Source organism: Polyergus mexicanus, unplaced genomic scaffold (genome assembly GCF_030449975.1).
Source record: "Polyergus mexicanus isolate NDT 795.1 unplaced genomic scaffold, iyPolMexi1.0 SCAF_20, whole genome shotgun sequence".
NCBI lineage: Eukaryota > Metazoa > Arthropoda > Insecta > Hymenoptera > Formicidae > Polyergus > Polyergus mexicanus.
The window spans coordinates 3,773,066-3,797,401 of NW_027223340.1; the positions used below are offsets into that span (position 1 = coordinate 3,773,066).

Sequence of the window (24,336 nt, forward strand, 5' to 3'; positions counted from 1 at the left end):
GCGTCTACGTGAGGCATCGGAAAGAGATCCTGATCATCATCACCTACGTAGACGACATACTGGTGATGTGTCGCGACCCAGAGGAAATCAATCATTTCGGACGAGAGTTAACGAGTCTCTTCGAGGTAAAGGACCTTGGCGATCTTAAACGTTGTTTGGGGATGGATTTCTCCAGAAGCGACAAGGGCATATTTATAAATCAGAGGACGTACATCAAAGACATTCTTCTGAGATTCGGGATGTCCGACTGTAACACCGTCTCGATTCCTCTAGATGTCGGGACGAAGTTGGTAAGGGGCGCAGCAACTTGGTCAAGCGCGGACGGCAAGAAACCACCTTACCGGGAATTAGTAGGGTGTTTGCTTTATCTATCACTAGCAACGCGCCCGGATATAGCTCATGCCACGAACACATTGAGCCAGTTCAACGACTGCTTCAACGAGACTCATTGGGGCGCCGCAAAAAGGATACTTAGGTACCTCAAAGGTGCTAACAACCAGGGGATCCTCTATAGTCATGGGAACGGCTCCCTGACAGGCTACGTGGATGCCGATTGGGGAGGTTCAACCGATGACCGGCGTTCATTCACCGGGTACGCGTTTGTCATGAACGGAGGAGCCGTGGCCTGGGACTCGAGGAAACAGCGGACCGTCGCCCTTTCAACCACAGAGGCCGAATATATGGCTTTAAGCGAGGCGGCCAAAGAGGCCGTGCATCTTCAACGTTTTCTGCTGGAGTTGGGCGCGATAGACGTTGGACCTATTAATCTGTTCAACGATAACTCCAGTGCGCAGAGACTGGCAATCAACCCGGTTTTCCACGCACGAACCAAACACATAGACATCCGCCACCATTTCGTACGTGAAGTCGTGGAGTCGGGTCAAGTGGTTCTGGGGCACGTAGCATCGGACGAGATGCCGGCAGACGTACTAACCAAGGCCTTGACGAAACCGAAGCATGCCCGATGTGTCGAACTCCTGAAGACGTCATCCTAGGATCAAGTGGTTGTCTCGAGGGGAAGTGTTGGAATTACCGACGGCGTGCGATCCAACCTTATCTACCTCTCAGTTATGGAAAGAGCCACTGTGGCGCTCTAACTATCTTGTCTCTCAGAGATACGGACCTTCGCAGTAGTATGTTCTAACCCGAGAGGTTTCCCGGTCGCAACACTTTTTATATATTATATCCAAATAGTATTATATGTATATGTGCAGTTATACAAAATAACATAATCCATTGGGAAGCAGCAACAACTATATGAACGATCTTTTTTTGAAAATATTCACATCTTACTAACGAATAATATAGGATAGCATGTCCTAGTCTCTAATACAAAATGCAGTCATTGTTTTACAGAATTTTAATTTCGTTAGTTTGCTAGTTTTCTGTTTTTATTTTAAACATAATTACGATGTTGTAAGCTAGTAAAAATTTTTTTTTCTATTTTCTGAAACATACTTGTGTATATTCATTACTTCAAAATTGATTTTTCCGATTCAAAAAAATCATTCTAAGAATATAATATAGTACATCAATATATTTTATCCAGAATGTGTTAAAATTATATACGTCGTATGAGTTCGTATAATGTATTTTTTCAAAAAATAAATTATACGATGCTTATACGATTTTATGGGATACATACTACATTGCGAAGAAAATTTTTTGACGCAAATTTTAAGATCAATGTAATGGTTTTTTTTTTGATGGTATCATGTAGTTTTTTCTGTTTAATTTTGTAGCATATTCTGAGTAATATATTTTTTTAAATTGAAATATCTATTTTTGTGTGAAGGATACACACAAGAGTATTTCAATTATGTGGAAAATCTAGCAGATAAGAGCCAAGGCGCGGACATTAGTGCGCCAACTAGTTATTGTTAAATTTTATTAACAAATGTGCATTAAAAGTATATACTTTGGACCGTTTTTTGATCCATCTTCAGCATAGATATGTAAGGATTACGTTGGAATTTTAAAATTTGTCCTAAACCACATTTGTTATTATAAACAAAATCAAATTTCAAATTAGAATTAATCAGAAAGAAAAGCTACATGTCATCGCTACATGTATATCTGTCGGTGGTTTATAATGTAATGATGACCCATGTTGATCGGTCGATACGGTCACATAAACAACGATCATAAACATGATCATAAAAAAAAGATTTAAAAAATCAAAAATTGTGAGAGAAATACTAATGCGGCAAGTTTGGTTAATCTTTATATCCAATTCAAGCTTTGAAATCAAATTAAAATTTAAGTTTCCTAATAAAACAATATTTGAGTTTTTTGGCAAGTTCTCCATTATAGAGGAAACACGTACAAGTCACAAAAACAAGCCATAAAACGAAGTAAAACCAAAAACGGCGGGAAAAAAGAAAATGAAATAAGTTTAATTAATTTCTAAAATTCAATCCAAATTTTTAAATTTAAATTCAAATTTTAATTTTCAAATCCATCAATTTTTAAATTTTGCCAAGTTTTCCACTACAGTAGAGATACGTACAGATCACAAAAACAAGACATAAAAACGAAAACAATGGGAACAAGGCAAATGTGATAAATTTAATTAATTTTAAAAACTAAATCTAAATTTTTAAAATTAAATTTGAACTTAAAATTTTGAAATCGGTTAATTTTTTGACAAGTTCTCCACTATTGTCATAAATGCATGGTGTAAATATTTTATATCATCCTGCTGGCCATTCTTTTGCCGCTTAATAAACAGCATTTCGGAGACAAACTTTTTATCGAGCCAAGTTTCAATTTCTAAAATTTCGATTACATTTGAGTGGAATTCAGACTTGAGAATTGGCCTCAAGTCTGTAGTTCGTAATGACCGAGAGCTGTGATTGATGTGTTTCTACGTATGTGATTTCGACGTTCGGAAATCCTTTTTCGTAGCTGTCTACAAGTTTGTTCGACATAAGATGCGTCGTAATCTTTGCACAAAATTTTGTCACATTAAGTTGTTGTATGTGCTCAATCCTTAAGGATTATTAAAGATTATTAAGGATAATATAATATATATATATATATATATATGTATTATATTGTACATTACGGGGGGCAACAGTTCTGGAAGATATAACCTAACCCAAACCTATATTCCAGGTATGAATTATTACCAATAAAAATGCATTCCTCGGACATAGATTGGATTTTCGCGTTTGGTTGGATTTTTGCGTTTTTCATCGAATTGCGAGTCCGATCGTCATTTTTAAATTTCATATTCGTGTTCAGGAGGCAAAAATACATAAGAAATGGGTATTCTTATCCATTATTTCATATGGATGAGTTTTCCATAGGTTTACCGACATTTATTACAAGAAAACAATTTTAACCATTTTTCAACGACATGCTATATTTCTTTAAAACGATTCGATCAGCAAATGAATAATAAGATATTTATTTTATATGAACATATAAATAATAATATAATTTCGTGATGTTTTACATATTATAGTTTAATCAAGATATATGATCTAAAATATTTTCTTGAAACACAATAGAAGTGCGTGTTGCAACATGGAAATATACTCTTTCATCATTGTATCTCCTTTGATCTAATTAAATATTCAAAAGGCGTATATTCTAAAAATCGTGATGCCACGTGTAACATGCTAATTTAAATTGAATGAATAATGTATTTTATATTACATTCTCTACTTCGAATCATATTTACTTTGATTTATTTAAATATTTAAAAAATATGTGCATCCGATAAACCTTGATACCACGTGTAACATGCTAATTTAAATGAATGAATAATCTATTTTATATTGCATTTTCTATTGCAAAAAATTAAGATTCAAGATTCTTAAAATTAATAGTTTTACGACACATATACACGATTGCTAAAATAAGGGACAAATATAGATCAGTGATTAGGTATGCATTATAGTCATGGAAAAAAAATGTTATTAAATATAAGAAAATCAATGATTAAATTATAGTCTAAAGTCTAAAAACAAAAGCCAAATAATATTGGTTATTATGACAGACCAAAACCAAATGTTTTAAGGCTTGCTTATAGCCAAAGTAACATCGGTGCAACTAGACCTAAAATGTCTCTTCTCGGTATGCGCTTGTACTCGCGCGAATTGGTAGTTGTTTTAAAATTAATGTCTCTATAATTATTGCAAAAATCGCAGAATAATACAGAATTTTCCTACTCGATCTATCCGAGTAGGAGTATACCCGATGTACCTTGATAAGGTTTTCTTCGGGTCTAGTAGGTTTGGCCCGAATAGGGCATAAATGGGACCAAATAAACTTTTTTTTATTACCAGCTAACGAAGTCATTTTGGTCGGGATTTAATAAGCATCTTCTCAGGAATGCCATAATGTGAATATAAAAATTCATTGAGGTGTTTCAGATGTTATCTCGCATTCTTTTAAAAAAGATAATTTTTTACCATCAAAAAGAGATATTCAAAACTCTATAATGTACAATAATGAAGGATTGTACGTACTAAAAGGTATTACTTTGTTTATGTTTGTTCCGTTTTATTACATTTATGAAACATGTTAAATCAATATGCATTGCTAGATTATATAAGTATATATAAACTTTATCAAAATTATTTGTATTACATTTACTTGCATTATATACTGAATAAACTTATACCTCATAATCACCCGATAAGAATCTTATATACCATGATAAACTAGGTTCCCGGTAAGATCCTCAGATCAATTCCCGATATGGGCATTGCGTTACCAAACTTCTCAGATCCTGATCGGATGTACTCTCATCAAGATTCGATCACTAATTAAGGCTTGTCTAATCATTTCTTAATCGGGGCCATATAATTATCTCCACTCGCGTTTAATTCGCATACGTTGATACGATTATTACCGCGCGTGCACACTATGCATGTGTATGTATAAATAGATATATCTTTAAACGCGTTATATGTTTTTAAATTTTTACATTTTTATGATTTTTAAATCTTTTTCCTTAAAAATAATTAAAACACGAGATATTTAATAAAAATATGATAATTTTGAAAAATGTGCAAAACTATTAAAAGCTTTAAATGCAATAAAATTTGTTACCAAAAATATCATTTAATGAATAATTTGATATTTTCAACGCAAAAAAAAATTTATTGCATATTTTTTTGATGTTTTTATAATTGCGCATGTGTTTTATAACTGCGCATAAATTTGAACAAACAATGCATCCCGCATTTGAATATAATTTTCAAAATATATTAACTCGCACGTTTACTTTGTGATTGCGTAACCGCTGAACTTTAACACAATATGTAAAGTGAGTTGAATGTATAATTGTACTGATTTCCATCTGTTTTTTTCCCCGGAAGTGAATCTGTTATATGAGAAATCTGTTATATGAGTAATTATCACACAGTTCATATCTGATTTTACAGATAGTATGGCATGTTTTGCTCTGTGGTATAAGTTGTCATTATATTAGCCAAGTTTATAAAGTTCTGTTTTTAATAGAGTTACTGTTAGTTAAAAAAGAAAAAAAAATTATTTGGAAATTGAACGTGGTGAGTATAAACTTTTCTTGTTTTTTTTTTCATAAATATATTTTTTTAATTTTTGAGTAAATTATCTCAAACATTATTTCTATATGTAACTGAATTATGTACATAATATAGTGCGCACAATCTGAGCAAACTTGAAATAAAGTTTATAGTTTTAACGATCTTCTTTTTGCTTTAAATATTCTAAATATCTGTGCTATGTTTTTATTCTGCTAATTTTTTTGTTGAAATCTGATTTTCTATATCTTGAAATTTGGTAATCTTTCTTGTTTCTTGATAATAATGCTACACTTTATGTCTCTTAATAATTATTCTTACATAATAATGATACATTTGTATAGTCATAATTTGTTTTAGAGAAAGAACTTTTTCTTTATCGGCAAATTTCTAAATAATGATGTTGAATTTATGAATAATTAAACCCATCTTGTTATACTACCTTTAAGTCATTGATTAGAAAACTTTAAAAAACTATTATTTTATATATATTTACTTGGAAAACCATAAGCAATTTAAAATTGTACGACTATTCTCTTTTTCTATACATTTCATGTTAAATTTTCCGTTGTTTCAAAAACAGTTGTTAAAATTTTATTTTCTGTCATTCTAAATACATATGTATATGTATACCCCTAAAAAATAAACAATAAAAACTAAATATAAAATCAATAATTAATTAGCCAAGTACTTAGGAGTAATTCTATTTGGGTGGATTTGTAAATTGAAATAGTATTTGTCATAAAATCAATCTTGCATTTATAGAAATATTATAAATCCTCTGGAGAAAATTAAAATGCATTATATTTTTATTAAAAAATTACATTATTATGTTTACCTATGTTTCCCTTCCAAATTAATATTTTGTATAATATACAAAATAATACTATTATATATATTGCAGATTTTATTACAGATAGTAAATCATATAACTACTTAACTCTTACTGCAATAATTTCGATCACATCGAGCCCAATTTCAAATTTAAAAATGCCCCTTGCCAATCTGATCGATTTGTTTTGAAATTAATCATAAGCTTTATCAGATAGGCCCGGAACGAAAAGGATTAAAGTTAAAGTGACATATAGAAACTTGGCGTGCCCGATTTGAAATAAAAATTTGCAAAAGATTATCAGAAATTATTATCAATATATTAATAAAAATATATGATTTATAATGCAACCTGGGCATGCCAAGTTTCTATATGTCCTTTAACTTTAATCCTTTTCGTTCCGTATTAGTATTTATTTTTTAATTTTTAGGGGTTTTATATTTTTTAGAGGCAAAATTATATTTTGAGCTACTTTTTAATTTTTGTGGTTTTAGAGGAAAAATTTTTATAAGTTATTTTTCAAATTTTTTATTTAAAAAAAAATTTTTTTTATAATCTGTTTTTTAGAAGTAAATAATTTTTTAAGCTTTTTGTTGCGTATGCAAGTTGAAATATTTTTTATGTACTTGGCGTATTTTTTTTTACCTTTTCAATGTTTTTTTTTAGTGGGACGTCACTGCTTTTTGTAAAAATTTATATTTTCTCTAAAAAATATAAATTCCCACATTATACAGTATATACGTGGATGTGATTTTTTTAAAGATTTATTTAATAGAAATAAAATTTTTATGAAAGGGATTATATAGAGTAAATATTTTTACAAAGCTTATATATACCATAATGAATTTGAGCGGACGCAGTCACGAAGTGTCTTAATGCGCAATCTCTTATTGTCAATCATTCAACAGATTTTAAAACAAGATATGATTTTATTTGTACAGATATAGTATTAATCCAGAAGTTAAACTGTATAGGTATTTTATAGGTATAATTTTAATATAGATGTTAAACTGTATACAAACTGTATAATCAATAATAATATATAAATGGTGTAAGTGAATAAATATCAAAATATAGAAAGCAATAGAAAGGAATTTTTTTATTACGAAGCATTATTTAATATAAATATACATTATTATTATCTCACACGTATGTACACGCATCCGCATATGATCTTGTCTCTTAAAACATTCTGCACATTCAAGCGAATAATCGTACATGAGCAATGTGAACATCGCTTGAGGGACAAAATCGCTTTGCGTGTGTGCGTGCGAGCATAGGTACGTGAGTTGTTTAAAGCTGAAAGAAATATCAATTCAGGTATACGATTATCTTTCCTCAGGATTGACTGCACCAATCTTATTCAAATTGGACGCAACCGAAACCTTGCATCCACATTGTATAAGAAAAGTGCCGTTAGATTTTTGATTACGGCTTTCATTCCTGAAGATTTTTAATCGATTGTTTCTGAGACGTAAAACTCCGGATAAGCTACTTGATAGCACCGCGGCCCCTGTACATAGGTAAAACTATTGACAAGCCGGAAGAAATTTTTTTATATATTGAACTTGGCGTCGCGACATTACCGCGTCGCTTGACAGTAACACTGAAATAAAATTCTGATATCTTTTTTCAGAATTACTTGACTTTGTGGAAAATGGAAACTAACAAGCGGTTCAATCCATATGTCAGCGTAGATGCTGAAGAAGAAATAGTTATCTCTGGCATTGCCGGACGATTTCCTAATTCTAACAACATAAAAGAATTTCAGGACAATCTTTTCAATAAAATCGATCTTGGTTCGAGCGATCATCAACGTTGGAACAACTGTAATAAAATTTTTTCTCAAAATTATTTGGGGAAATCCACATATAAAATAAATAATTTACATAAATAAATAAAATTAAATATTTAAAATATGTCATTAAGTATATTTTAGTATAATTTATTATTCATGACTTAACAATATGATAATATATTTATCCAAATTATTTTAAATTTTAAGATACCTTCGAGATGCCTCCTCGAATAGGAAAAATGAATAATATACAAAAATTTGACGCAGAATTTTTTAATATATCGGTCGAAGAAGCTCAGGTGATTGAGCCTGGATGCAGAATGTTACTTGAGCATACCTATGAAGCGATTATTGATGCGGGTATAAACCCCGTAGAATTACAAGGAACAAATACAAGCGTTATCTCAGCAATATGTGCTTGTGATACATCTACAGATTTAGTATACAGAAAATCTCAGGTATGTGGTTCACATTGTTTATTTTCTCAATAACTTAATATCAGAAATTAATAAAACAAATGCGTTTTTAAAAGTATATAATTATATTAATACGTAAGGAAAAATATTTATATGAAAATTGTTTCATAACACACATAATTGTTAATAGATTGCTGGATTACCTATTCTTGGATACATTAAAGGCGTGATAGCAAACAAAATTTCTTATTGGCTCGGCGTTACTGGACCATCATATAATATCGATACTGCATGTAGCTCGAGTCATTTCGCTATGGTGGAAGCTTACAGAATGATTCGATCTGGCATTTGCGAAGCGGCTATTGTCGCTAGTGTCAATTTGTGCGCCCATCCTAATGCAACTTACCAGTTTTTTCGTTTGGGTATGTGAAAAATAATATTATTGTGTTCAGAGTTGTGTGTTGCGTTGTTAAATAGAATAAATATTTATTGATACATTTACATACAAAATAATAATATGTATATAATAATAATGTTTGTTAATTCATGTTTTGTTGAATGTAGCAGGTTTTGTTTTCGAATGATACAATTATTTCGCTTATATATATCCACATTGAATTTTTCAAGTACTTGGTATATTATTAGAGAAACTGGAAACATAATTATATTTTTTATATCTATTGAATATATGAACTATAAACATAAACTGTTAATATTATTTTAGGAGTTTTATCTAATGATGGTTACTGTAAACCTTACGATGAAAAAGGTTCTGGTTACATGCGTAGTGATGCAGCTGTAGTAGTATACCTACAAAAGGCAAAAGATGCAAGAAGAATCTATGCGACCTTTGTCTATGGTAAAACCAACCGCGATGGCTTTAAAAAAGAAGGAATTATCTTTCCATCACTTGAAAAGCAAAAAATATTATTGGAAGAATTTTACGAAGAATGTGATATTTCGCCTCTTGAATTATCTTACATGGAGGCTCATGCAACTGGTACTCTAGCCGGCGATCCAGTGGAACTTCAAGCCATCGATGAAGCTATATGCGCTAAAAGACAACTGCCTCTGTTATTGGGTTCAGTGAAGTCAAATATTGGACATTCAGAGCCAGTTAGCGGTCATTGTCAAATTGCAAAGGTGAATTTACAACAAAACTGGGTTAATAATAACCGCAATAAGCTTAGAGTACAAACAATTAAATGGAAATACTGACAGATAAGAGCTGAGGCGCGGGTATTGGTGCGCAAACTTATTATTGTTAAGTTTTATTAACAAATGTGCATTAACAATGTAGTCTGACTGTTTTTGCTCCATCTTCAGCATAGATATAAATATGTAGAAATTAAATTAGAATTTTATAACCCGACCTACCCCACATTTGTTGTTGCAGTTAAATTCCAAATTAAAATTAATAACCAGAATGGAAGGCTCACTGAAACCCACCTAGAATCTGTACAAATTAGTGAACAACGTCCAAACGTCATATGTATATTATCGATTGTTTACAATATAATGACGACGAATGTTGGTACGGTCGGCACAATCACAATAACAACGGTCATAAAAATGGTCATAAACAAAAATCAAAAAGTAAATATGCCATAAGAGAAAGGCTAATGCGGAAAATTTACTTAATCTTTAAATTTAATTCAAACTTTAAAATTAAATTCAAATTTAAGTTTCCCGATCAATCAATTCTTGAATTTTTGGCAAGTTCTCCATTATAGAGGAAATACATACAGATCACGAAAACAAATCATAAAACGAAGTAAATACGAAAAAATGGCGAGAAAATGGCAAATGCGAAATTAATTAATTTTAATTAATTTTTTAATTCTATCTAAATTTTTAGATCTAAATTTGAATTTAAATTTTCAAATCTATCAACTTTTTATATTTGGCAAAATAAGGTTAATACAACTACATAATATAATGCCACATGTAAACTTATGCAAGTATTTTTTTTTTATTTAAATGTTATTTTTGGATAAAGGTTTTAATAGCGATGGAAACTGGTATAATAGCTCCTACTATACATTTTAAACATCCACGAAAAAATATGGCTGCTATCATTGAAGGAAGAATAAATGTAGTCACTGAACCGATAGAATGTAAGGGTGGTTATATCGGTATCAATTCCTTCGGTTTTGGCGGTGCTAATTGCCACATATTACTGAAATCAAATCCAACAATTAAAGTCAATAATGAAGGAGACGATAATTTACCTAGACTCGTAGCTATATCTGGATGTACGGAAGAAGCAGTTAAAATTATATTAGAAGACGTAAGTATACATTACAATTTATTTCACAAATAATCTAATCTTTCTTATGCTTAGCTTGTATGTTATTACTGTCATTTTAAATTATTTAGAAAATTAAACTTTTCGTTAACAAAAAATCATAAAGAAATAATTTCACGTGTATTGCACGCACAAAAACACAAATACATTAAACAAATTTATGATAATATATTAAATGCATAAAATATATATATGATAATATATTAAAGTAAAAAAAAGTAAGAGAAAAACTACACGATATAATACTTATATATAGTACTTTAAAAAAGCAATAATTTAGTATCATAAAAAAATATGCAAATACTGAATAATGAACGTAAGGAATAAAAAATGTATTATTATAAAATAAAAGGGAGAAAAGATTAAAAAGACTGCTTAAATTTATATAAAGAATTTAAAAAAATTATTGTTATAACTTAAATTACATTTAACTGAAGTATATTAATTATTTTAAATTATGATTCTAATAATGGGATTTAAATGTAAAAGTCGAAGATAAATTCAAGTTTATTTTAAACCGGTAAAAGCGGAGAAAAAAGAAGAGTATTATTAACAGATATAAGGTATATTGCATCTGTTGAAGCAAACGTATTAATAGTTAATGTAGTCATTATTCAGTTTAAAAATAGAATATTAGTTGTGTGCAAATTTCAAAGATTTATAATTGAAAATAAGATATTTATATATGTATATTATATACATATTATATACACATTATATACATATGTATCATGATTATAATATACATTGCTCAAAAAAATTATGCCATAGAAAATATTTGTCGAAAATTGACCAACATTCACTGTCGATCACTTCACGAAAAATTATCTGAAGAATAAATAATTTTTTTTTTAAATAAAGCTTAACGTTTCTACTTTAAGAATGTATCTCTATTATTTGCTTGCGATGCATCCCTACTTCTGTAATCTGAAGGCATGTTTGCATACTAAAAATTGCAAAGTTTGACGGAATGCACGGATGTGAAAAATTTTTTAGGCAGGCTTTATTTAATAATAACTCTTTTATTAAGCGTTATAGGAAAAAATGATACAGGATTTTTCTGCATAGTTTACTGTGCTTAGTTTACTTAATGCTGAGTTTACTACCCGCTCACAAATGTTGGCACAATCTTTACCAGACATGCTGTATAAATATATAAACTTTTTTTAAATTAACTTTAAGAGTAATCTGAAAGCTACTTGATAGCGCCGCGACCCTTGTATATAGGCAAAACTGATGTCAAGCCGGAAAGAATTTTTTATGTACTTGGCGTCGCGACGCTACCGCGTCGCTTGATTAAGATATAAAATAATTATGGTATACTTACGATTAGTAACGATATCTCTACAGGTACAGAGCCGGCCAATAGATGTAGAATACATCTCTTTGCTACATCATATTCATAGTGACAATATAAAAGGACATTTCTACAGAGGATATATGATTGCTGGATCTAACGTATCCGATAACGCAATAATTGAAATGAAACGCAACGTATGTACGAGAAGACCGATTTGTTTCATATTTTCTGGAATTGGATTTCAGTGTCTTAACATGGGTAAATAAATCACAAAAATATCACATTACAATGGAATATTCAACAATTATTAATATGCAATATGTTTGCTCACATTTTTGGAACATTTAACAATTTTTAATTTACACATATATTAACATTCTTAAGTATTTGTTAAAACATGAAACAAAGTTAACAAGTATATAATATCTCTCTAATTTGCAAATTTTGTAATTTTATAAGTTACATTTATTAAGTATGATAACTAAATTTTGATTAAACTAAACTGAAATAGTAATAATACTGTAGGAAAAATTTGTAAAATAAAGATAAACAATTTTCCAGAGATTTTATATATATATGTTTAAATCAATTAAATAAAATTATTATTTAAGACAATGTATTACACAACATTATAAAATAATGTAATTATATACGAATATTTTTTAAAAATATTTGTAGGTCGAGCTTTAATGAAGTTTCCAGCATTCATTAAAGCAGTCCAGAATTGCGATAGAATTTTGAGACCTCACGGTATATCAGTGAAAGATATTCTAACAAATAAAGACAAAGATATTGTCGATAACATCGTCAATTTATTTGTAGGCCTTATTGGATTACAGGTATAAACGTATATTTATAAATAAAATATATTGTCTATATATGCTGCAACATTTTTTTGTATTGTCTAATTCTCTAATTTTTTACAAAGTGTTTTATATTTAAAGATTAAGATCTTATAAAAAACTAAAAGTATTTATAAAATATATAACTAAAATCAGAAAGAGAATCTCTGAAGGAGAGACATCTCTCAAGTAGAGACATTTCTCAAAGAGAGATTATTACATGTATATAATAATATTCAGAATTCTAAATTTATAATATTTTATAATATTATTCAACAGAAAAGTATATTAGAAAGTTGTAATAAAAATTATACGTATTGCAGATCGGAATAGTTGATCTTTTAACAAGCATCGGTATCACTCCTGATATTATAATAGGTCATTCTATTGGGGAGTTGATTTGTAGATATGCCGATGGATGTTTGACGGCCGAAGAAACGATCATGTTGGCATATTATATCGGCTTAGCATTTATTAACTCAAAAATAATAGATGGCTTAATGGCTGAAATTAATGTCGATTTCAAAATTATGAAAAATATCTGTCCATCGGATATAGATATAGCTTGTTACAATAATTCACGTAATTTTATCGTGAGTGGATCAACGACCTCTGTAAGAACATTCCTCGCTATGTTACAGGTTTGTAAAAACGCTTAAATAATATTAAATAATCTATCTATACACGGAAAAAGAATGTTCGCTACCATAGCTAATTTGCTAAATAAATTTCTAAACTCTAGCAAAATGATTTGCTACTGTACCTAATAAATAGGTATCACAGCTAAGATGTTCGCTGTACATATATTGTATTACGTCTAAAATATAGTTACCACGTGCAGTTTTTAGCTGCGGCAACTAATTATTTTCCGTGTATGCTTATAATTATATATTTAATTTCTAATAAATGATAAACTTTATTCCTATTCAGAATGACAATATTCCTGTAAAAGAAATTTCCTTCGGCCGTATACCTTTTCATAGTCGTTATGTCGAACCCGCAAGAGTTAAACTTTTGGAATACTTGAATCAAATACTGCCACAACAAGCGTCTCCAAACGCAAAGTGGTTGAGTGTGTTGAATGAGTATTATGAATGGTTCGGCGCATCTCATAAGTCAAGTGTAGCCGAATATTATGCAAATTATTTGCTAGCACCGGTATTATTTTCAGAAACTCTGCGCTTTATTCCAAACGACGCAGTGACGATTGAGATAGCGCCGCACGACATTTTGCAATACATTCTTGATGATTCCCTAGAGACAACAGTGACAAATGTCGCCTTATACAAATTCTCTCACAAACCAAATATTGAAATATTTTTATACGGAATTGGTAAACTTTATAATGCAGGATTGCAGCCGCAAATCGCAAATTTATATCCGGAAGTTAAGTTTCCTGTAAGTCGTGGCACACCGATGATTTCACATCTTATAAGGTAAATTCTACTTAATATAACACAAGATTTTTCAGTCATATTTGCTATAGAAAAATAGTGAAATTTTAAAAGGCAAAAAATTAAATTATATTATTTTTAACGACGGTAAAAAAAACGCGAACTAATATTTTATACATTGTTTGATTAATGATAATTATTGTAGATGGGATCATTCCAAAGATTGGTATACGTACCGTTATGTCGGACAAAGAACAATTGACACAGGAGAAGTAATTGTTACTATTAATGTGTTAGAAGAAGATTTTATATATATGACTGGACATGTTATTAATGGAAGAAATTTATTACCGGCTACAGGATATCTTTTACTTATATGGAAAATGATCGGCTAGTTAAAGAAACAACATTATCTCGATATCCCAATTATATTTGAAGATGTCAATTTTCTACACTCGATAATATTATCAAAACAAAGTCCAGTCGATTTAACTCTTATGATCCAGAAAGGTAAATTGTACAATTAAATTAATCTTGCAAATAAGAAATATACAAGGAAATAAAAAGTTTTTGCATCAAATACAAATGAGAGATAAGATTGTATAAAATTTGTATCCAATAAATAAGAGCAATCTGTCAATAGTGTGACAGCATATTTGAACTGGAAATGCAATATTAGTATTAACTGCGTTTACAAGAAATTGATATCGATATTTTTACAGGTAGTGGCAAATTCGAGATAATCGAAGGAAGCAATGGTGTCGTTACTGGAACAGTACGAATTCCAATTAATATCGCAGACGAGAAAATATGTACTACATTTATTGATCGAAATGATAATGATGAAGAGAAGATGAGTACGAAAGATATCTATAAAGAATTGAAGCTTCGTGGTTATCAATATACTGGCGAATTTCGTGGATTAAAAAGCGCGTCAATCAGGGGAAAAAATGGTCATATTGTCTGGACTGACAACTGGGTAACATTTATTGACAACATGTTACAGATGATGATTTTAGGACTGGATTCGAGAAGTCTCTTCGTACCAACAAGAATTCGTAAAGTAGTAATCGACCCAGAATCTCATATGAAAAAAATTGAAAAGCTTCCAAATGAAGAAAATCGTATGTTTACAGTAATATAAATAAGCACAATATTTAGCCCAATATCATTTTTCGAAAAATATATGTATAAATTCGCGCTATTGTGTCATATTGCAGAAATCCTTGTACAAAATTATAAGCATTTAGATGCTTTGATATCCGGAGGAATTGAAGTAAGCGGCGTCGTGGCTACAGCTATATCTCGCCGACAAAGAGCGATTCATCCTATTCTTGAAGAATACAAGTTTGTTGCTTATAGGGATCTAGATGTAATGTCTTTAGAGGATATAACAAGAATGTCGGTGCATATTGCACTCGAGTGTTACAATATGATAAATGTAAAAATCATCGAATTTGTGGAGAACAGCGATCAAGTGATGCCGGAGGATTTAAATTGTTTATTTGTGAATAAAGTTCTAGATGATTTACCGCAAATTCAATCCGATATCAAACTGATAGCAACACACGAGCGGTTCAAAGATATCGCTTTGCCTGATAATATTTCCACAATAGAATTCGATAAACTGACGAAAAATGAAAATTGTTTGATGATTCTAGGTTTCGGAATTTTAACACAAAATAAAAACAAATTATATGAACAATTATTATCTGTCATGATGCCAAGGGGATTTCTTCTAACATTCGAAGAATTGAATGCTATCTACGACTACTCATGTCTTGATAAGTATGGGTTAAAAGTAATTTTGGAGAAACGCACCAACGATAAGACAATTATATTATTAAGGAAAATACGCGATATTAATAAGAGGAATCTACAGATTGTGCATGTAAACAATTATGAATTCTCATGGATAGACAGACTTAAATCATTCATGGACAGGGAAAATGAAACTACGAGAATTATAGTCGTCGCAGAAGGGGACTTCGAATGCGGACTAATCGGTCTTGTAAATTGTTTGCGAAAAGAACCGGGCGGTAAAATGATTAGAGGTGTATTCATTCAAGATAGAGATGCGCCTACTTTTTCATTGCGAGAATCGTTGTACATAAGGCAACTACAGCTGGATTTACCCATCAATGTTATACGTTTTGGTAGCATTTGGGGTTCTTACAGGCATTTTCCATTACCATTACTACAACCAAAACTCGTACAGAGTGCTTATGTTTCTCAAATGGTACGTCAGAAAGATTCAGTACATAAGAAAAATTGCAATAATGCTTTGTGATATTTTTATTTATAATGATTGAGTAATGATTTAATGTAATTTTAATAGGATTAAAATAATGGTTATATTTATTTATTTTAGGTGCGAGGTAATCTCAGCACTTTTTGTTGGGTGCAAAACAGAATATCTTTGGTCAACAATGACGAAGAAAATCTGATAAAAATAGTCTATGCGTCTATCAATTTTAGAGATATCATGATAGCTAGTGGTAGGCTCGTTTCGACTTCTGTCGCCTCTTTCGAACGAAATAATAGCATTTTAATCGGAATGGAATTTGTTGGTTTTAATAAAAATGGACAAAGAATAATGGGATTGTGTTCAAATGGGTAAGTTAGTCATACGCATAGATGTCAATTAATATATTTTTTATAAATAAACTGTTTAACATATTTTTGTTTATTTAAATTAAAGAAACTATTGATGAAGTAAAAAAAAATTGAAAAAATTGTTATATCTTGCAAGTTTCTTTGTATTACTTTACTACAATACATACAGAATGTTTAAGATAAAAAAGATTTTTTAAATGTAATTTTAATATAATGAATAATAGAAATGACTATTTTTAGTGGATTGGCAAATATTTGTATAGCTGATAAATATCTCAGTTGGATCATACCTGATGAGTGGACGATGGAAGACGCCGCCACGGTTCCTTGCGTATATAGCACATGCTATTATGCTTTGTATTTGAGAGGTAAAATGAAGAAAGGCGACAAAGTGTTAATTCATTCTGGTACGGGAGGCGTTGGTCAAGCAGCAATTCACCTTGCACTTTACAAAGGTTGCGAAGTGTTTACAACGGTTGGGAATATGGAGAAACGACACTTTATAAGAGAAATATTTTCCTCTATTTCCGAGGATTGTATCGGAAACTCTCGAGACACGAGTTTTGAACAAATGATTATCCAGAAGACGGAGGGTCGCGGAGTAGATATCGTATTGAATTCTTTAGCTGAAGAAAAACTACAAGCATCCATCCGTTGCTTAGCAAAAGGTGGTCGTTTCCTCGAAATTGGAAAGTTTGATATGGTTTCCAATAATCCTTTAGAAATATTTGCATTCTCAAAAGGCATTAGTTTCCACAGTATAATATTGGACAATTCTTTTTGTGCCGGACCAGAAAGTAAGATGATATTGTCGAATAAACTAGTAGAAGGTTTAAAGCAAGGAGCTATCAAACCATTGTGCAGAAAAGTCTTTGAAAGAGATGAAATAGAAGTTGCGTTTAGATATATGGCTGCTGGAAAGCATATTGGCAAGGTATGATTTAGGAGTAACTAGAATTGAAATATTAAATTCTTAAAAAATATTATATATATATATATATATATATATATATATATATATATATACATACATACATGCATACATACATACATACATATATATATATATGATGATAAAATCAAAAGAGATAATAGATGGGCAATATTATAGATTTGTATTCAAAATATTTATGCGACACAAACAGATATCTATGTAAAGTCGTTGCTTCTACGAGACGATAGAACAGAAATAGAGTAGAAATTCAACATATTTTCTGTCTCTACATATTTAACACAATACGAAAAGCTTATATTTTATCGCTCTTTCCAAAGTATGCACATATCCTTGACTCCATAATTCTACATAATGATATCGGTAATATAACTATAAAGCGTTGGTAATATACCGACATTTTTAGTTACACTTGGATGAGAGCGTTCACCCGTCGAAGTTCGTCCGTCGCTCCGGCATCCTCTTAACGTTTAATTTTTTATTGCGACCTCTAAATATTTTTATATTATCTACTCGATACGTCTAAAGTGCAATGTCATCATCAACGTTCCAAATTCGAATGGTATACTCTGCCCTTGATTTTTTACATCTTTCAATTGTACGGAAACGTGTTTGTTACGCTTTATATTTAAAATTATTTATTGTTACTGCAGCCCCTGCTTTTTATCACACGATCGACGATAAATTTTCTTCTCTGCAAATCTTTAATAACGGACGTTAATTCTTGTTCGTAAAAAATCCCATCTATAACTTCGCCCGCAAAGTCGCTTAGTTCGTATACGGTTTTCTTCATTCAAGAACACGATGAATTTGAAATATTTCTTCGCTCTATTTTGCCCCATATCCTTTCTCAAAGACTACTTTTTCTACTGACACGCACGAAATCGCTCTCTTATATTTAGCCTTTTGTCTACGTCCACGATTTTTTTCTGCTCGTCATTGCCGTCGTCGTTCCGGAGTCAATTCATATTTTCGCGCATGATACGCGCATTTTCCAGCGTAACGACTGCAGATTGCATTTTGATGTTGGAATGACAGGTATGGTTGTAAGCCCGAACGATATTCTGCAAAATATCGATGTAGCGTCGCGTATTTTTATGTGTAAAATAACGCCACATCCATTCATTGAGTGTTCTATTAAAATGTTCCATTACAGTTGCTTTAACATCGGGATTACGAGTTACGCGAAAACGAATATTTTTTTTTAAGAAACTTTGTACACAACGAAAAATAAATTTTTTATTTTTGTCTGCTAGTATACGGGTAGGCGATTTTTATTTCTCAAGAATGTGTCCTGAGAGAAAGGTTTTTACTACATAAGCGCCAATTTTGTCATGTAAAAGTTCTGCTCTAACGAATTTATTAAGCACGTCAATAACCGTCAGTAGATATGAATATACGTCGTTATAGCTCTTGAGATTACGAGATTACGATAAATGTTAACGTTATAATTTAAACGCGGAAATTTTCGTCGTACCGATCGATACAACGTGTACGCGTCTTACGATTTAAGCTAATTGATGACTTCGTTAAATTCGGTTTAACGGCTCGTGATAAATTGTCCGCTGCTGAATAGCCAATATAGTGCGCGGGATTGTAGTACAATTCTTCGAATTCCATCATTCGAGTTTGCTCCAGGCGAATAAATCTTTTCTTTTCTTTGTCAGAGAATCTACAGAGCTCGTTAATGTTTTGTCGCCGTCATCCTCGTCACAAATATATTTCCTCGATACAAATGTCGTATCTCCTTCGGTGTCGCTCGTTTCAGTTATCTTACGTCTGTACGACTTTGAACGCTCGAATGGTGTTTTCGGAGTGGAGCTTCAGCGCGGTAACACGATTTTAATACGTTGAGATCAAGCGAGCGTATGTAAATCGCGATTTTCTATGAGATTAGAAGGCGTGCCTACGTTGTGCAGTAATCGAGCAAACTGAATTCTTCCGGTTGTTGTTACTGTTTTTCTCTCGCATATTGCATCGTTTTAAGATGCGCAATATTTGAACCGCTATAACAGTACTGTCTATAATTACGAGTCCTCGCCTATCCTAACTAATCTTAAATGATGAAATATCTATCTGGATCAAGTATTTTAATAGTGCGCTTTGTTGTGATAAGTTTTCGGTACATTATTGAGTATGTCTTTGATCAGTTCAGCCTATTAAACGCGTTTTTTCCAAGAACTACTGGTACCATCGCTATGATTGCTACTAATTAAAGCTAGTGTGTCTATAAATTTGTCATCAGAATTCGTGTCTTCGTTCTGCTCGCTGTTATTATTTTCTTCGTTACCCTGTGCATTATTACGTAATCACTTTTTCGCTTCCCGAACAAAGTGAAGATAACGATGGAGTATTTTTTAATACAATTTCCATTTTTTATCGTCGTCGCGAAGAGTAGCGAGGTTAAGAATACGCCACATTGTATTAAATCGCGATAAAGGTGTTCCCGGTGTCCGTACAAAATTATTATTATTATTATTATCATTAACATTTTCTGCATTTTTAATTTTTAGTTTAAAACTTTTTATTTTTATTATTATTACTATTGTTATTTTCGAATTAAAGCTATTTATAAAACGATCGTGCAAGAGCGATGCGCAAAAATGCTCGTAGGAGCGGTGTGATGTAAGCAGGCGCATGCAAGACTTGCGGAGCAAGCAACGTTCCTGTAGGCGATGTCTAGGTATTATACAAGAAACGCGGTTACGGTATTTACAAGAAACGTGTGATGTATGCGATAGGTCTTAGCTTCTACGTGGTATATACAGGAAAGCGGATAAGCTATGAGGACTTAGCGGGCGTGGTATTTACCGGGATATTTACAATGACGGGTAATCGGAGACGGATGCGATATTTACAACAAATAGGTGACAATAGATTTTATTTTTCATCTGGACGCGGTATATACAAAACGGTCTTACAGTTTACGTGCTGTCCCAGCAATCGGGAAGCCCGGTATAACCACGAGAAACCCGTGGCCTGGTTTAGCGGAAGTCTCACGATGTGCCGTCTTAGCAACTGGAAAGCCCGACCTAATCACGGGAAGCTCGTGGCCTGGTGTAGCATACAAAGTGTGCTGTTCCACCAACCGGGAAGCCCGGCCAACGAAAAGCCCGTTGCTTGATACTAGCGAGAGTCAGTTACGAATCAGGAGTTGCGTGAGACAGGACTCGGGATCGGGAACTGGTGGCAAACGCTCTTCGGGCGGCCTTGGCCGCCTTATATACTTGACAGAGCACACTGGTTGGTCTCCCACTCATGCGATTTGGCGCGTGATGGGCGGTTCCCACGGTAGGGCTGCGGCACGGGTGTGGAAGTTTAGAGGCGCCGAGTCTCGTAATGTGCGTGGCGGATCGGCCTGTATCATTACACCTAGAGAGCCTCTAGAAGAGAGAGACGCCAACACAACCAACCTTTTTGTGATTGGCTGGCATAATATATTTGGGCATTATCATTTGTAATATGCGTAATATAACCTTAAACATTTGATATCGTCGGTAGAATTCGTATCCCATTTGCTCCGCATTGGCGTCGCAATGGCCAAATCGGCACATATTATGCCAGCCAATCACGGAATGGCTGGTTGGCGCCTCTCTCTCCTAGAAGCTCTCTAATTACATCTATATGGAGAATGTATCCTTGGATGTATTGAAAATACACTCTTGAATACACTTTATGAGTTTACTATCGATGGTTCGTAAAAATGACGTTCTTTGATTTTTTCAAATAGCACAAAGTTTTTAAAAGACACGTGTTTTTCTCGTCGATAAATCGTCTAGCGTTCTTTATTGTTCTATTCGATGTTGTCGGCATCAACTTTTTATTAATCTCTTCTTTTTCCACCATTACGTTGTAATCATATGACTGACAAGTTGCGAACGCGAATATTGTCTTTTTATACGCCCCTACTTCTACTGGTCGATCTACGCGGTATGTAAGCGTAATGCAGTGTATCGTCGGGAAAGATGCACTGCCGAAATCGTTATTCGTCTGGAGCCAATTGTTTTAAATCGAACAATAAATATCCGTGAGTTCTTGAGGTAACATTGTAGTACACTTCTTCCATAAATTTTGGATCGCCGGGATATACTTGACACGCTAGATGACGAATTTGAGCAAATTTGAGAATTGCGTGATTTTTGAAAACTACTATGTTCACTAATTCTTTTGAGAGATATGTCGCGTTATCCACGTTCCTGATGAAAAAGATTTTGTGGAATGAGTATCACGCTGAGATTTATATGATGACTTCCTTTGGTAAACAGATTAGTCGACAGAATCGCATGACGACAATTCTCTCATAAAATAGTCAATTATTATCAATTTCAGGGAGAGCAGATTGTTGGAATAATCTTCCGGACACGGTAAATCCTTGCAAAATTCGATTATATTAGTAGTGTTACTAGGAGAGTTCTAACTCAGGTCCTCTGAGGGGGGGAGTGGCGAGGGGAAACCGGCGCGGGGGGAATGACGTCACGCGGGGGGGGGGCGCAAAATCGATGGGCGAGGGGTCCGCGGAGAGGGAGAAGGGGGAACCGCGTCCTAACCGGTAGGCGAAGGGTCCGCGGAGAGAGGGGAGCGGAACCGCATCCTAACCGATAGGCGACGGATCCGCTAAACTAACGTAACCGGTAAGCGAGGGGTCCGCGGAGAGGAGGGAAGGAGACCGCGCGAAACCGATAGGCGAGAGGTCCGCGGGGAAGAGGGAACGCGAAGGTACGATGTCGCAAGTAGGTGTGAGAGAGATAGCGCGAGGCGTCCGCAATGTGTAAGAGAAGGATAGCGCTAATGATATTCTATTTGCGTGGGAGAAGGATAGCGCGAGGCGTCCATATAAGCGTAAGATAAGGATAGCGTTTGCACGCACGTGGGAAAAGGATGGCGCGAGGCGTTCGCAATGTGTGGGAGAGGGATAGCGTCCGCATGCACATGAGAAAGAGATAGCTTCCGCATGCACTTGAGAGAGAGAGAGAGAGAGAGAGAGGAATAGCGCGAAGCATGCACGTGGATGATGCGGCGTTCGCAAGGCAGTGCGAGAGAGGTAGCGCGGGGCATGCACGCGTGTAGGAGAAGGATAGAGTCCGCATTGGCGTGGGAAAAGAATGACGTTCGCGGGAGAAAGAGAGATAATGCGAGGCATGTGGGAAAAGGAAAGAAGAAGACGCAGAAATAATCGATATTTTTTAATATAATAATAATAATAAGTTTATTCAATAATTGTGTATATAATACAATGTGTGTGTATTAAAAAAATAATAATAAAAATAATAATAATAAAACATAATAATATAAAAATATAAAAATATAAAATATTTGCTGCAGGCTTCTTCTGAAACAGAAAAAATACATATCTTGTTAGTATAATGCGCTTTCCCTAATTTAATTTTATAAATCTGACATAAATTTTAAAAAGAAGATACTTACATTATCCTCCTGGAGCCGCAAGCTCTTCCTCCCAATCCTCCTCTTCCTCCAAATTTTCTTCCTCGTCCCATACCTCTTCCTCCGGCTCCCAGTTCTCCTCTTCTTCGTACGGCTCCAAGCCGAAAAGAGGCCGTAAATAAAATATATCTTCATATTGCGTTGGGTGCACGCATGCACACTCGCGGGCTTCGCGAGTGTCACCCCACAAGCTTGCGTGCGCTCAACGCAAATTTCCTCTCATGTATCGGCGGTGGATGACGTCAATTTGCACGAACTGAAATATATTATTAATTAATAAATATCACACATAATGTCGCACACACATGTCAAAACACTGAACATTACTTACCAGATTAAGGCGAAACATTTTTATTCACTGTTCTTTACTCGCTGTCAAACACTTTGTGACGAACATACCGGGATAGACATTGTCTAAAACATTTTAGAGTAGAAGATGTATCACTTACGAAGAACGCTTACTCTCAGCTCTTGATAAAAAAACAAAAGTTAGGATGTTTCCACGAGCAAATATCTAAAGTCTTTTAAATATGAATAATATATTATTATAATATGTAAACCACTATCGAACGGCTATTGAACGGCCATTGAACGGTTATCGAACGGCTATTGAACGGCTTTTGAACGGTTTTGAACGATTATCGAACAGCTTTGAACAGCTATTGAACGACTATCGAACGGCTATTGAACGGCCATTGAACGGCTTTGAACGACTTTGTACGGTTATCGAACGGCTATTGAACGGCTTTGAACGACTATTGAACGGCTATCGAACGGCTTTGAACGGTTATCGAACGGCAATCGAATGGCTATAAACGACTATTGAACGACTATTGAACGGCTAACGAACGACAATTAAACGACAAAACAATTATTTATACACCATTCAAATATTAATGTCATGTACTGAAATGTAA

At 33.0% G+C, this 24,336-nt stretch overlaps 1 protein-coding gene across 1 annotated transcript; it reads left to right on the forward strand.

Moving 5' to 3' along the window:
• Window positions 1–5,435: 5,435 nt before the first annotated feature.
• Window positions 5,436–17,965, forward strand: LOC138941733 (fatty acid synthase-like). Its single transcript, XM_070311614.1, is given in 15 exon segments — window positions 5,436–5,525; window positions 7,988–8,180; window positions 8,357–8,607; window positions 8,756–8,987; window positions 9,290–9,708; window positions 10,565–10,855; window positions 12,224–12,431; window positions 12,852–13,012; window positions 13,339–13,656; window positions 13,946–14,451; window positions 14,615–14,919; window positions 15,132–15,533; window positions 15,630–16,648; window positions 16,781–17,025; window positions 17,266–17,965. Coding segments are annotated over 14 exon segments (5,229 nt in total). The 5' UTR covers window positions 5,436–5,525; window positions 7,988–8,008.
• The last annotated feature ends 6,371 nt before the right edge of the window (window positions 17,966–24,336 follow it).